Source organism: Cavia porcellus, unplaced genomic scaffold (genome assembly GCF_034190915.1).
Source record: "Cavia porcellus strain 051 isolate PalLab524CR breed Dunkin Hartley unplaced genomic scaffold, mCavPor4.1 scaffold_1, whole genome shotgun sequence".
Lineage (NCBI taxonomy): Eukaryota > Metazoa > Chordata > Mammalia > Rodentia > Caviidae > Cavia > Cavia porcellus.
This window is the reverse complement of record NW_026947484.1, coordinates 60,280,522-60,295,123: the sequence shown is the minus strand read 5'-3', so window position 1 is coordinate 60,295,123 and position 14,602 is coordinate 60,280,522. Positions and strand designations below refer to the sequence as shown.

Genomic DNA, 14,602 nt, shown 5'->3' with positions numbered 1-14,602 from the left:
TGATGCCAAGGCCTGCTGCCAGTTGGAACAGTAGCCAGATTTTCCTCTCTCTTCACTGTAGGGGCCAAATGTCTGGATCATTGAGCACTCTGAATCCAATTCTGAGGAACAAACTTTCTATTACTGCCATTCTGGAACATGGTGCTCTGCAGCTCTCTCCTCAAAGCAAAGTCTTTCACTTCTGCAGTTTTAAATTTGCAAAAGGTGGAGACTTGCTGCTGCTTACGATCCCCTCAAGCCATCTTTTATCATCTCTCCCTTTTATGGTAGTGCAGCTATTGAGATCACTTCTACTCTATCTTTGCAGTCCACAGCTTCATTGGAACTTCCTTTTTGGCTGAATTGACAACATTTTAAATCATTCTGCTTGGTTCCCTGCCCTTGATTCTCAACATAAATCTGGCTAAAAGCCCCCAGTGATATCCATGCCACCACCTCAACTCTAGACTGCCTTGGAATTTTTTTTTGCCAGATTAATTAGTCCACTATCCTTAATCTTAGTCTCAGGACATGAGCAAAATTCAGACAAACTTTCTACTAAGGCATAACACACACTGTCAGGAGTTCAACAGCTGATGCAGTCCTTCTTCCCAGCAGAAATCTCTTGAACTTGGTCTTAATGGTTTTCTGGGCTTCTGAGTTCAGACCAGAGTCTCCCATACAGAACAGCCTAAGGCATTCAGGAACTATCTTTCAGGAAACCTCTCCAAACCTTTCCAAACTTTTCCCACAAGTCATTCCCAAAGGCTCTTGAGCCACATGATCAGGTATGGTCACAGCAATGACCTCTTTCTCTATACCAAGTTCTGTGTTAGTTACTTTTCTCTTGTTGCTGAGCCAAAATATCCAACACCCCAAATTAAGGAAGGAAAAGTTTATTTAGCTCACAGTTTGTGGAAAGGTTTTAGTCTGTGATCAGTTGACTCTAAGGAAGTGTGGCATGGTGAGGGGCCACAGTTGATTGTGTCAAAAGATAACAAAAGCAACAAGAGCAAAAAAGTGGGGGAGCAAGCCTCTTTCTCTCCCTTATATGGTATGCAGGCTACCACCCTAGGGCAGGGGTAGTACTTACACCATCGTGGTGCCCTCTTCTTGCACAGGTTCAGGATGTTGACAAAGTAAGGACCTCCGACCCTGATGAGTCACTTAGTTAAGCTTCTAAACTTCACAAGTTGGCACAATGTATCAACCATTGTGCTCAGTTCAGAAGGAGCCTGATTCCACATTCTGTGATTCCTCCTGAACTTGGGACTTGGTTCCTCAGCAGGATGCGGGGACAGTGACACAGTCAGTTCCAGCCTTGGATTCCAATGACCTTGCGGATTTCTACTTGTGGCCTCAGAGCCCCGACACTGCCATAAAACAACCTTGGCCTGGCAGCTGAACAATGAGTGATGCACAGTGTGATACATGGCATCTCCAGCCACCAGCACATGACAACTGGCCCCTCTGCAGCTGACCACACATCTATGAGTGCATGCAGAAAGCTCAGTGGACTCACTGCTTTAAGTTGCTGAGTTCTGAGTGTTTTGTTATGCAGCAACATCTAACTGATACAGTGGTTATGTGAGGGAAAGGCGTATCATCAGAATAGGATTTCCAAGGCTTTGGGGTTAGAAGAGGATTTGAAGAATCTTTTCCAACCATGTAATTTTCAGATTTGGATTACTCCACACAGTTTGAAATCTCCATGTGATGTATTTGATCTGGAAACTTCTTCCTTGCTCTGTGCCCTGCTCAAGCCTGTACTGCAGGAGCCAAGGGCATCCTTACTGGCAGCAGGCTCTCATAGCCCACACTGCACACAGTGCATCACTGTGAGTGCTTTCCTTGCTGGTCAGCCTCAGCTCATCACATAGCTTTGTGCAGCAGCTGCCAGGCACATGGTGTGAGTTCAGGTCTCAACCCCCTGTGTGCTGTGCTGAGCTGCAGCTCCTTCTGTGATGCTCTGCTCTCTGCTGTGATAATTAGAGCATTCAGGGTCCCTGCTCCTTTCCACTGCAGGCTCCTGGCAGGATTGCACCCCAGCACCCCTCTGGTGAAGTGTAGGGAGAGTGGGCCCAGCACACTGAGGGTGTGCTCGTAGTTGGTGTCGACCACAGCCCACCTCTGCTGCAGTGAGGCTGGGAGAGCTGAAGGGAGATGCCCTCACTGCCCCAGGCTGTGGCTAAGCAATGGTCACAGCCAGGTCCCCCACCAGCCCACCCTCCCATTCACTACACAGCAGATGTAAAGTGGGTATGGAATAAACCTTTCTCTTTTTGCTCTTTAATTTATTTCTCCTTTGAGTTCCTCATATGAAGGAAGCCATGCCATATGTGTCTGATTTATTTCACTTAACCTTATGGACTCAAGGTGCAGCCATTCTTTTTTTTACAAATGACTCAAATGTATTTCTTCTTTATGGCAGAGTAGTGCTCCACCATATATAAATGCTGCTGGGAAACAGAGAGAGAGAGAGAGAGAGAGAGAGAGAGAGAGAGAGAGAGAGAGAGAGAGAGAGAGCCTTTGCAAATGGAAAGGGGACTGAGAGATGGAGGAGATGGGTGAAGAGAAAAGAGGGGACATACCAAGAATTAAGATGTATTATGCACAATAACAATTCCCCAGATGAATGTAATCACTATGTACTGAAAACACCGGCTAATAAAATAAAAATCCGAAAGCAATAAAAAAGAAATAAACTTTCCATTAACGTACTGAGACCTGGTAGTTTGTTGTTTTATAACCTGGCTCATCTCAACTGAAAAACTATTTATATTTTCAGCGGGTAAGATCCAGCTCATCATTGTAGCATGCTAAGTATCTTTTGGACATTAATTTGATCATTCAGTGTACTAGCTTCTCAAGTGTTATGGTATCCACAAAAATTCTGTAAGCAAATCATTCCTATTTCCATCTAGATAATTTTTAAAATGATCTATCAAGATAATTCCCAAAGCATCACATGAAGAGGCTAAAATTGAGAACAATATTCAGGAAATATCATGCTTTGGCTCCAGTCATTCAATTCATTATTGCTTTATTTTTCTAGGGCATATTGTGAAAATGTTTGGCACAGCCCTTTCTGGAATCCAGCTAGAACTATAACTGTGATATTTATTTGTTACATCTCTTCAGAAATCTTTACAGACCACTATATAGTGCAATGCTAAACTATAACAAATAAAACATATGATACATAGCAGAACAGATCCAAAAATATGCATTATTTGCAAAATTAGCCCATTTTGCATAATGATGAAGCAAACTAGTGCTGGTCATGTAGGAGTTCAAATCTCAACTCTGATCCTTAGTCACTATTTGACTGTGACCATGGTCTCTAAGGCCTTGGTTATCTCATTTGTAGAATTACAATCATTACCCACTTTTAAAAGTCATGGGAACTAAAATAGTGGGGTATGATGTTTCTACATGGGCCCATTACAACATTTCAATGGACTGGGTTTGTGACATCATAATTACGAATCTGAGACGTGATTTTCATACAATGTCTCACACACCTTACTACAGTGTGGTTCCTGAGTGCTGAGAACACCAACAGCTAAGAATTACCTTAATCTGCTAGATTTAGATGAGAATTTAACATATTTGTGAAGTACAGTGAAGTTCTGGCAACAACATGTTGACGACCTATTATTCCTTAGTCTTATGAGTCTTTCAGATGGTATCAGGGACTGAGTCAATCTTTAGGCAGGATGGAGTGAGACATCACTATAAAGGTGAAGGAAGCATGCTGCTTTCTTTAGTTGTGGTTATTTTATTACTGTCACACCATCTGCCTATGAGGGAGGCTCTACGTCATCTACTTTGTGGAATGCGGAATTGTTTATTAAAAGAGACTGATAGCTGTACTCTGTATGCGCTTTCGTGGAAAATGCAGTAGTTACTCTGTAGCTACCCATTTTGTGCCTAGGATGTTTTATGGATGCCAGGTGTTCTCAGTAGCCCTTCCAGCTGTATCTTGGAAACAGCTGGCAGCTTAGGAACTGTATTATTCACTAGAACTTGCAATTGGCCTAGTGAGGTTGTGGTCATTGTTTTTTGTCCCAAAGCTGGCACCTCCCTAGCACAGGCCTTACTCAATATGACATGGCATTTTCTGTAGTTACTTGTCTGGCACGGTGCTAACACCAACTATGCACTCAGAGACCTCATATTAAAGGACAGAGCAGTGATTGTAATTTACTGCCCTGTGACTTCATGGAGTATCTTGAAGCTATGAGAAGACTGAACTTGATTCTATGTGATGTAATCAAGATTAATCAATTTCCTGATCCACTGCAGCAAAGCAGAGACATAGAAGTGATAATTCACAGTGTTTTAAAGAACAGAATATATCCAGTAATGTACACATGTCTGATGAGCGAGTCGAACACCTTAAGAATCAAGGAGAGCCTCTGTGCAGTAGGTAAAATTCGGGGTTGCCCTGTACTGTTCTTCAGTGTGAATAGGTAGCACAGCACAGTACGACTCACGCTCTGTGTCTAACGTGTGTGCACTATGTCACATGCCAGGTGTCCTCAGTCCCGGAGTGGCCCGGTGTCCACCACAAGGCTGAGCTTTCCCCACCCACAAGAGGTCCTCTTGATTGTGCCTGACACTGCCCTATGAATGACAGGGCTGTTGCTCCTGTGACTTCTTAAGCAAATCAGCTTTCTTTAAATGCTATAAGAAACTAAAATTAAGACTAGGAGTCTTTTAAAATCTGTGTACCTTAAGAAATTGACCTATGGGGGGCTGGGGATTTAGCTCAGCAGCATAAGCACCTGCCTTGCAAGCAGGTGGTCGTGAGTTTGATCCCTGGTACCGATAAAAAACGAAAAAGACAAAAAAAATATTGACCTATGCTATAAGAATGACATGACAAATGAGAACACAGAAAAGGAGCACAGAGAAGCTGTCTGTCCTAACAGGAGAGAGCTGGACCTTGGGCAAAATGTCCAAATCCATGGACAAGAGCACTGAGAGCAACTGCACAAGTTTACCTGAACCTATGTCTGCGTGAACACAATTAAGTCAGAAACCTTTTCAACACTGCGGCTGAATTGTTCTGCATTATGAATTGTGAATCCAGCCCTGTTTGTGTCTGACAGTCTCTCTGGAGTTGCACACCCTCGGGTTTACTCTCACCGTGGGTTGTGGTGTGCTGATTCAGCAGTGGACGCTCTGAAGGGAGAGTAAGAGCTTCATGAAGCAGTAAAAGGCAGAGATGAAGGGTCCCCTTTCCCCAGTGACTGGCTGCTGAGATCCACACGCCTGCCCCGTGTGAGCTGTCATTTCTTGGTTCAGACTTGATGCTAAATGTGCAAGGTGTGTGTGTAGATGGACCACGGACTCTTAGGGACAGGGACACAGCAGGGGAAATGCCAGTGTCAGGGCGCAGATCACAGACCCCTAGAATGGGAGGGAATTGACCAAGGAGGAGGGGGGGACTCAGACTGATGGGGGAGACAGCAAAACTGAAGCAGAAAGCCATTAGCCACAGAGGGAAGGGGCACCCTAAGGAGAGCCAGGAGCAATTATAGTCTCCACGTTAAACAGATGATTTTAGCCCTGAGCTAATCAGAAATCAGGACCAGGACTGGGGAAGAGAATACTGTGAGGACACTGTGTGAGTGACCTCTGGACTCTACGGAGAAACGTGAGAGCTGCAAATTTGCCAAAGCAAATGAACACAGCTCCATTGATATAGAATCCTAACTCGTGTTAGATTCTACAACAATGAGAAAAACGCTGCTTTAGTCCACATAAATTATTAAGCAAAGAAATCGCAAAGAACTTTGACTGATAATTGCCTCGTTCACCTTCACCAAGTCACCTGTTTGCGGCAGTCAGCGCACGACCGACCTTGGAAGTCCTGGCACACACTTCTGTTTGTGTTTGGCATTTGTCCGTATCTGAAAATGAGGTCAAGGCAGAAGCTCTCTGGCAATCTTTCAGCGTCCTGCCCTTCAACAACTGCTCTCCATTTTTCTCTCTCCGCTTTTCCCTTGTTTCTTCCTGAGCAGGTTCAATAATTCCGGTATTGGTTAAGCAGGAGTTAAAGGGTTAAGGAAAGCCCTGCTGGCCAAGGGCGCTTTGCAAAGACTGAGGGAGTCAGTCCTCATTGCTAGAGGAAAGCTTGGCTGCCTGAGGAGCATGGGATGGAGAAGGTCTGAACACTGATCCCGGGCTGCCTTTCCCTAACTGCACCACGGTTTTATGGATATTCCTTGATTCTGGCACAGACACATCTGGTGCTTTGGGAAGAAAAAGGGAATAAAGTACGTGACCCTTGCAAGGTCCTCATAGCACAACCAGGGAACCCTGCCTTCACGTGTCCAGGAAAAGGCAGATTCACGTTGTCAGAGCTTCTAGCCCGGGGGAGACCCATCCTGATTAAAAACCGGGTTTCTCTTTGGAGCAGCTGCTTCTGTGGCTTCCTTCACCGTGGCTTACTACGGCACTTTCACAGGCCGGGGTGGGTCACCATGGAAACACAAGACAGACACTCCTTGGAGATCAGTGCTGAGGGCAGTAGAGTCCCACAGCAAACCAACTGCTGCACCTCCAGGGCCCGGGATGGCAATCACAGCAGGGCCACCTTCTCCACGAACTGTTCCCAACCAGTGACTGGACCTGGGGGAGGCGGCAGAGCTGGCCATGTACCCAGAGCACTACACTCCTCTAGTAGGTGGCGTTCTCTCCAGGGCTCTCCGCCAGTCTGCCGACATTTTCTTCTTGCAATCAGCTTAAGGCTTTTCATACCAAGTCCTCCTCCTTCTGCCATCTATTCAAATTCTAGGAACATCACAGCCTCTTCTTACCTGTGCCTGGTCCTTCTCTGTTTCCCTCCTCCAGACATCTTGTACTGCATTAGTCAGCTTCTCTGTTTGCTGGGACAAAATACTGATGCAGCTTAAAAGAGGAGAGATTTCATTCAACTCATGGTTTTGGAGGAGGCAGTCCATGGCCAGCTGCCTTCAAGGCAGGAATATCATGGTGGAAGGATGGGTGGAGGAAAGCTGCTCAGCAGGAGCAGAGGAGAAGGGAAGAGCTGGGACCAAAATGTACCTTCTGCTTTTCAGGTCATGCTTGCAACCGGGCCCCACTGCTAACAGCACATTCTGCTGAACTCAATGGATTAATGCAAGGGTGAGCATAGACCCCCAGGGTCAACTCAGCACCCCAAAACCGACCTCTGAACATGTGAGACCCCTGGCGACATTTTAGATCTAAAGTATAACATTGGCCCTGATACATTTAACAATGTCTTGGTTTGTGATTGCTGTGTGATTCTTTGCTTACACGTGACAGAAGTCACTAAACTCTTACAAAAAATGATATAAAATGTCAAGTTTTATGAATTTATGTCTTTCCAGCTTTCTCTATCATAGTTTTTGCTATTTGCCTTTTCCTTTCTACTTCCAATTTCTTTCTCAAAGATTTTCTGAATTTTTATGGTAGATGAGGAAAAAAAAATGCAGTTTGGATGACTTATGTAGCAATATTTACAAGAAATAACAGGGAGCTGAGCAAAAGCCAGGGTGAAGAATCATTGCCTGTGTTATACAATAGAAATTATTCTTCCCCTGCCACCTGAGGAAGGGGAGGTCTGCCTTAGGACTGAGCAGCAGGATGGGGTGGACGAGTGGGGGAGTTGTCCTGTCTCTGTGAAGTAGCAGTGACCCCCACATGTCAAAGTCTGCTCCATGTCAGGTTCCCAGGCCAAGAGAAGTTGTGGTATTTACAGAAAGTATGCCTTATTTCATTTTCCTTAGGAAAGGCACTAAAATGTTCATAGAAAAAGTAAAATAAGCAAATCTCACAGAGTTTATGTCTGATGGTTCCTTGGAAGCTGTACTCTTCCGGTTCTTCAAGAGGCAGTCAGCAACTGAAAATGAAAGTTCTTTCGTTTTCTAAAAAAAAAAAATCTAAACATTATTTTGTCAAATTTCTTTTCATACCTCAAGACATGAGTCAGTAGCAGTCACAAAAAAGAGGTAACAAATGCAAAGGTCCAATGTCTTCCTACACTCATGCTCTCGCAGGGAATACACACTGGGCTTCTGCACAGGACCCGTATCAGTGACAACTGTCCCTTTAGAAAGTCACATGTTCATTTGAATCCAGCGCATACAGACAGTTGTCTGGAGCACAGCAGCAGACGGGATGGCCACTGCCACTGCCACCTGCTCCATGCACAGCGCAGCTCTCAAACGCACGACAAGTGTGTTTGCTTTGCTAATGTCGAGACACCTGTTTACCCATCTGAGCCTGACTTCAGGTTGGCTTTAAGCATGTAGGAGTACACTTTTACAGCTTGTAAAAGGAAGTTATGTGAAAACTATTTTCAGTAAATTAAGCACAAAAAGGGAAAACCACAAAAGAGAAAAACTCAATAGGAACACAGGAGCCTAAATGCTCTGGTGGGAGGGAGTTCAGGTGGCTGACAGGATAGGGTGGTTCAGAGGTGTGGAGCATTTCCCTTCAGATGAGGAAGGGTTGGTCATCTCTGGAAGGACCTCTCTCTTCCACAGGTGTCACAAAAGAAGCCGCACTGCCCAGAGGCCCAGCGAGCCCCTCGGGGCTCAGAGCCTGTCTGTTTGCTGAGGACCGTGGGTGGGCTCTATGGCCAGCCCAGCTCCTGCCCTGCCAAGCAGTGGGGTCTGTGGAGGCTCCGTCCCCTGCCCTGCCAAGCAGTGGGGTCTGTGGAGGCTCTGTCCCCAGGACCAGGGGACAGGAGGAAGGCTGGCTGCAGTCTGGCTCTCCTTCTGCTGCTCTGGCCACCACAGAAGTCCGTGTCTCACCTGAGCTATGACACCGACATGCTGAGAAGTGGTGGATGCGATGGTGGTGGAGTCACGGTATGGGGAACAGGGTAAGCAATTCGGAGACACCTTCTGACCACTACACAGCATCACCTCAGTGCCTCATTCCCAGACTGGCGCACAGCTTGGTGTTTTTCTGAGAGAATTTTCTATTCAAGCATTGAGTTGGCATTTTTGGTAGGTTTAAAAACACAGTTTGGTTAACACAGAAAGTATTTCCTGGATAATTCATGGTGATTATCAGCACTTAGCTAAATCATTTTGCTATTACAATAGACATGTAGGGGATTCTTCACATATTTATTTTAAGGATATTGATATTACAAACGTAAGTGGAATAATCTCTCCGTCACTCCTATTTGAGAAAATTAAAATATTTTAGAAACTTTAAATAGGAAACTTTAAATTTGATGATAAATATTTGTTTGAAAATAAGTAAACATGGAATGAAAGAGGAAAAAGATTTTAAAAAGAAATAATTGAAGAAAAAATAGAAACAGAGCTTTTTCAAATGGGCAGAGGGTCGAGGGTCAGAGGGCGCAGAGCTGGGTGGAAGGGAGGGAACGGGAGAGAAAGAAGACCTGGGTGTACGCAACAAATCACTACACACTGCAAACATGGACCAACAAAAACACAGAATGAATTAAAAACAAGGACCGTGGGTACACTTTTCAAAGATGAAGGTTTAAGTAAATAGTAAAACATTCAATAAACGTGTTTTCTTGAATGAGGTAACCATAAACACTTTCAGGTATTCATGCAATAAAAACTTGAGTATCTTGCATAAAGTAACATATTAGGGGAAAAAAGAATTAGAGTATTATAAAACAGAACTGTAAAACTTCTCATCAAAAGATGTAAAATATGCATATAGCCTTGGCTTTTACGTATTTGTAGATAAAATGCACTCAATTCTCAGCACTTACAGAACCGCGTATACAGATGTACACATATAGGCATATAGATCTACAAGCCTATATAACTTTATCCACAAGCTACACCCTAGAAATCCGACTTCCGGGGCTTACCACAGTACTATTTATGGTAGTAACAGGTGGAAATAATTGAGAAAATCTAATGGGAAAATTAACTAACGAAACTAATGAGTTCCACACAGATGTTCTGAAATACAAGCATCACTTAGCACTGAAGGATTGAGAGGTTTCGCAAGGCACATCCTTGAAGGGAAAAGGAGAGGAACAAAAGAAAGCGGTGAGGGGCAGCAGCAGTCCAGCCAGGGACGAAGGTGACAGACTTCTCAGCTGCGCCATCCGGACCGGAACACTCGCTTGCCTCTTAGGAGCTCTGAGAAGGAGAGTGTTCCCAGGGCCTGTGATCGACTTTCTGGTTTGTGAAGTGAATGTCAGAACACTACTTACCCAAGAGGCTCCATAAGGGTCAAATGAGTAATTAGATGGGAAGTGATGACAACAGTTCCTGACACAAAGTCGACCTTCAGATGCTGCTTATTTAGCTCCACATAGCATGGCTCAATTTATGTAAAAATGCAGATGTCGGAATGTAGAGCTATTGGATTTATCTGGCATGGATGTGGATGCAGCACACAGGAAGAGTCCGTGAACACCTGGGTCAGTGTGGGGTCCCGGGGGTAACAGGGGGCCATAAATAGGCTGCTTGCTAATTTTGCTATTAAATGTTAACTATTTTGGCTATCCCTTGTGTGTAATGCTGCAGGACTGTGAAAGAAGACAGGGTCGATGTAATCATGGAGCTACTGACGCTGAGAGGGTTGTACACCTGCCTCTGCGTGGGAATGAGCAGATCGAGATAGCATTACCTACGTCAGTACAAGTTCACTGTGCGCCGCTGTGATTTTATCTGTATACAGAATGATAATGTAAAAAGCTAACGGATTAGTTGACCTCTACTTTCTTCTTTTTCACATATATTTAAGTCAGAATTCATTGTCAGGAGCATGCGTCACACTGTTTTTAAAGAGAACACTAATAGCAGCTGACAGCAAGTCATGCAATACCATGCGTGGAGGTGCAGGGCCGCTGGGGGAGCGGGAGCAGTCAGCAGGGCCGGGTTGTACTCACCCCCCAAATGCCTGGAGCGCAGAGAGTCCGGGTGCCTTCGACCCATTGCCACTCACTATCCGAGCCTTAAACGGAGAAGAAGAACAGAACAACAGGTTTTAGGCTGCTAATGCTGCAGGGAGGCGACCAGGGACACAGTCCAACTGCACCACACACGTAACACCTAGGATGACAGATGCTAAGCAGGGTCAGCTCCAAGTCAAAGCTGTGTTTTGTGAGTGGAGGTTTTGAAATTAGCTATCAGCATTGGCACAAAAGCGCTGGCAGAGTCCAGGAAAAGACATTGTATTCGAAATACTGGGCGCCCTTCAGACTTGGTATGTGCAGGTAACATGAACCAGTCAGGAAGTCATGACTTAGCCAGACTTGGGAACGGATGCTGCATTTGACAGTAGCGGACCCCTAGTAGGCAAGTGTAAGCTAGAGTAAGCGCAGCTGCAGGTGTGACCTCAAATAATGCAAAGTAGTGGGGCACACTCAAAGGGAAACCAAAGGATGGAAAGCCGGGAGGACATGCACATTTCCCAACTAAAACAGAGAAACCAAAACAGTCTAATGTGTCACAAACAAACATTTACAAAGACAAGATCCCTCAGGAGGCAAGAAAAAGTATGATGTAAAACCTTTTCATCCACAGCACTGCTATCTGAAAGAGAATCAGGAGAAGAAGGGTTAATGTTAGATGGGCGCTTTGCAAGGCATCATTTAAACATACACATGAACCAAGTGCCACTGTTACATGTTAAACCATAAACAGACACTTCCAAGGCTGAGCCCCGAGGGAACAGGGACACACACAGTTTAAGGAGTGGAAAATGGAACCAAATACTTGAGAAGTAGACGAGGGTGACTTCTGGATTTAACAAAAGAAATGATCACAGTGGAAGAATCGGAGCTGGGGCTTCCTGGGACTCTGGCACCTTCTCTAGCAAGGACCCCAACCTTGGAGCCTCTGTTTTGTTTTTAAAGTGTTACTATAACCCATATAAGAATAAGGAAGCTTAGCTTCTCAAATACACTAACAGCTGTCACACCTTTTATATGTGGCCCCAGCAACCCCTCCTCACTCAGTGAGACCCAGGGGAGCTGCAAGCCTGGACATGAGGGTGCTGACCCAGAACACAAGCACTGCACCTACAGCACTGCTGAGGAAGCAGCTCAGTCATGACTTGCAGAGGTAAAGCTGATGAGCCTGTAAATTAATCAAAGGATACTCATGTCAGAGTATCTAAGAGTTAAGTATTAATTACAGTGGTTCTATGTTAAAACCAAAATTGCCAATGCCTTATGTGGCTTGACTGAACTGACAGAGCCGATAAAAGGCAGGAGAGAGGTGCAAGTCCAGCCTCTGGCCCTCCATTCCGTGCTTTTACTTACTTGTTTTTCTATTCTGCAGAACCGAGGCTCAAACCCAGAGCCTCACACATTCGAGGCAAGACTGTACTACTGCTACTGCTCCGCCCCACTTGTGTTTCACGATCTAGTGTTTTAGGTGAATTACACCAAACAACACGTGTGACCAGACAGACTTTCAGCGGGTTTTAAGCTAACTCTCAGGGCCAACATCGCTCAGTTCCAGCTGCTCACGACCCCGTTAATGGACGGTGGACTGCTGTGTGCTGTGTGCTATGGACAGCTTATGGCTGCCATGTGGTTGTCCTCACACTCAGGTTTACAGCTGCTGGGGTCCTAAGGACAAATCTATTTTTAACTTATGCACATCTACTGCATGTAGCGCATTCAGCTTTGCCTGTCGGCATGAAGCAGGAAGGGCACCGCCATGGAGGCGACGCTGGCAGGATCCAGAGGTGGGTTGACCTTGGAGCTCAGCCCATCGCTTTTTATAGAGATGGACGCCAAAGAGAGACTCTTCCCAAGGTCACAGCCCTTACTGATGAAAATCTGGAGTGTGTGTTTCCTCCATTCATAAAACACAGCTTAGTTATCATTACTAATATTTTTATGCAGATTTTTACTGTTTCTCATAGTTATAACTTCAAATATAAAACATGGAAAATATACTACAAAGTAATAAGGATGACTCTTATTTATGGACATACATATTTAAAACTGAAGAGTAAATAAAAATTTAAAAAATCATATATAATATCTAATAAAGGAACAACTTTTCTTTTTAAGGCAGGGTCTTACAATGTAGCTCAGACTGACTTTGAACTTACTGTGCAGGCCAAGCTGACCTCTAACTTGGGGCAAGTCTCCTGCCTTAGCCTCCCAAGGGCTGGGATTACAGATGTGCACCACCACACCTGGCCATCGAACAACGAATTTAACACATCAGTTGGTCAGAAGATAGGCAGATAAACTTTAATAGGTTCCCAAAAAGTCATTTCATAAAATTTCCAGTCTTATAAAAAACTCTTAAAAAGTTCTTTAAAAATGGAATTGGAATGAGTTATGCTTAAATTTACTATAATGAGAACAACCTTACATTCAGAGTCATCAGCTTCTATGTAAAATATTAGCACATTCCCATCATCAACAGCAAAGCAAAAAGTGTCATTTAAAACTATTCCTGGAAATTCTGAATAATATTTTAAACATGCATAAAAATAAAGAACATAAATGTTGGGACTCAGGCTATAAAATTGCTATTAAATTCAGGAATTATAATTTCATATTCAGAAAACAATAAAATCATCTGAAACTATAAGAATTAATAAAACAGTTAACAAAGCAAGAATATATTCAATATGTAAACAAAATAATGATAATAAGAATGAAATTATTTCCTGCATATTAACAATATCTAAATGGGAAACAATGAGATGAAATCTGACCTTAAGACTCGGCAGTTGAGTGCGTAATTCTATTCTTCACTTCCCATTGATTATCTGTCTGTCTTCTACCTCTAATAACAGTGATTTCAGGAAGGGCACCAGCTACAATTCCGGGGCTGCACTGGGGGCACACCGCTTCGTCAGTCCATGCATTCATACAAACAATCATCCATATTTACTGTCAGTGAAATCCTGTGTATTCTCTTTCACTTTCTTATTTCCCTGAGATACTCTCTCCCAAGCCCCTCTGAGATTCAGATATGATGGATGAACTTCCCCTTCACATGACCACTAAGGGGATCAAGTGGCCCAGGGCTCAGAGGCCCCTCGCTCACCCCTCTTTCAAGTCCTAACCCTGGGGCAGGTTCAGCCACTGCACCCTGTCCTGTGCGGGGCTCTTTGTAGTCTGCGAGCATTTCCTTTATTCCCTCTTCCTTCCCCTAAAAAGCTTCCCCTTTTCTGCACCTCGCTTGCTCTCTGCCACCCAAGTGCACCTGCACCCTGACCCCCTTTCCAGGGAGCTTGCCACGCAGGACCCCTGGCACTGACATCTGGTACTGCAACCCAGCCCGCCCCCACCGATTCCACCTGTGGCAGTTTCCTGTCTGCACTCCCCTCCCCATCTGAACCTCTCCGCTCGGCAGGTGCTTAGCCGCACTGTCTCAGCTCCCACCACATTCCTGAAAGCACAGCAGATGACAAACGAGTGCTTTCTGAGTACTGAAGCAACAAACAATAGGCGATACCACTCTATGGAAACATCTAAAATGTGAATAAAGGAAAAATACGATTTCATCTCCCTAATAGGGAGGGCAGATTATTATGTAACAGGCTTCATAGATAAATTCTAGCTGTAGGATTCTGTAACTGAAATAATGCTAATTTCAAGTACTACTGCGCTACTATAGGAGTGAAGCTAAGACTTATTAAA

The 14,602-nt window shown here is 44.5% G+C and overlaps 1 protein-coding gene across 1 annotated transcript in view; it reads right to left on the bottom strand.

The window, feature by feature from the left end:
* Unc13c (unc-13 homolog C) overlaps positions 1–14,602 on the bottom strand; it is a 438,787-nt gene that overhangs the window by 329,985 nt on the left and 94,200 nt on the right. Inside the window, exons 2-3 of the mRNA XM_003471882.5 lie at positions 11,497–11,519; positions 10,874–10,938 (exon numbers count right to left, since the gene is read on the bottom strand). Coding sequence (XP_003471930.2) covers positions 10,874–10,938; positions 11,497–11,519 — 88 coding nt within the window. The remainder of the gene's footprint in view (positions 1–10,873; positions 10,939–11,496; positions 11,520–14,602) is intronic.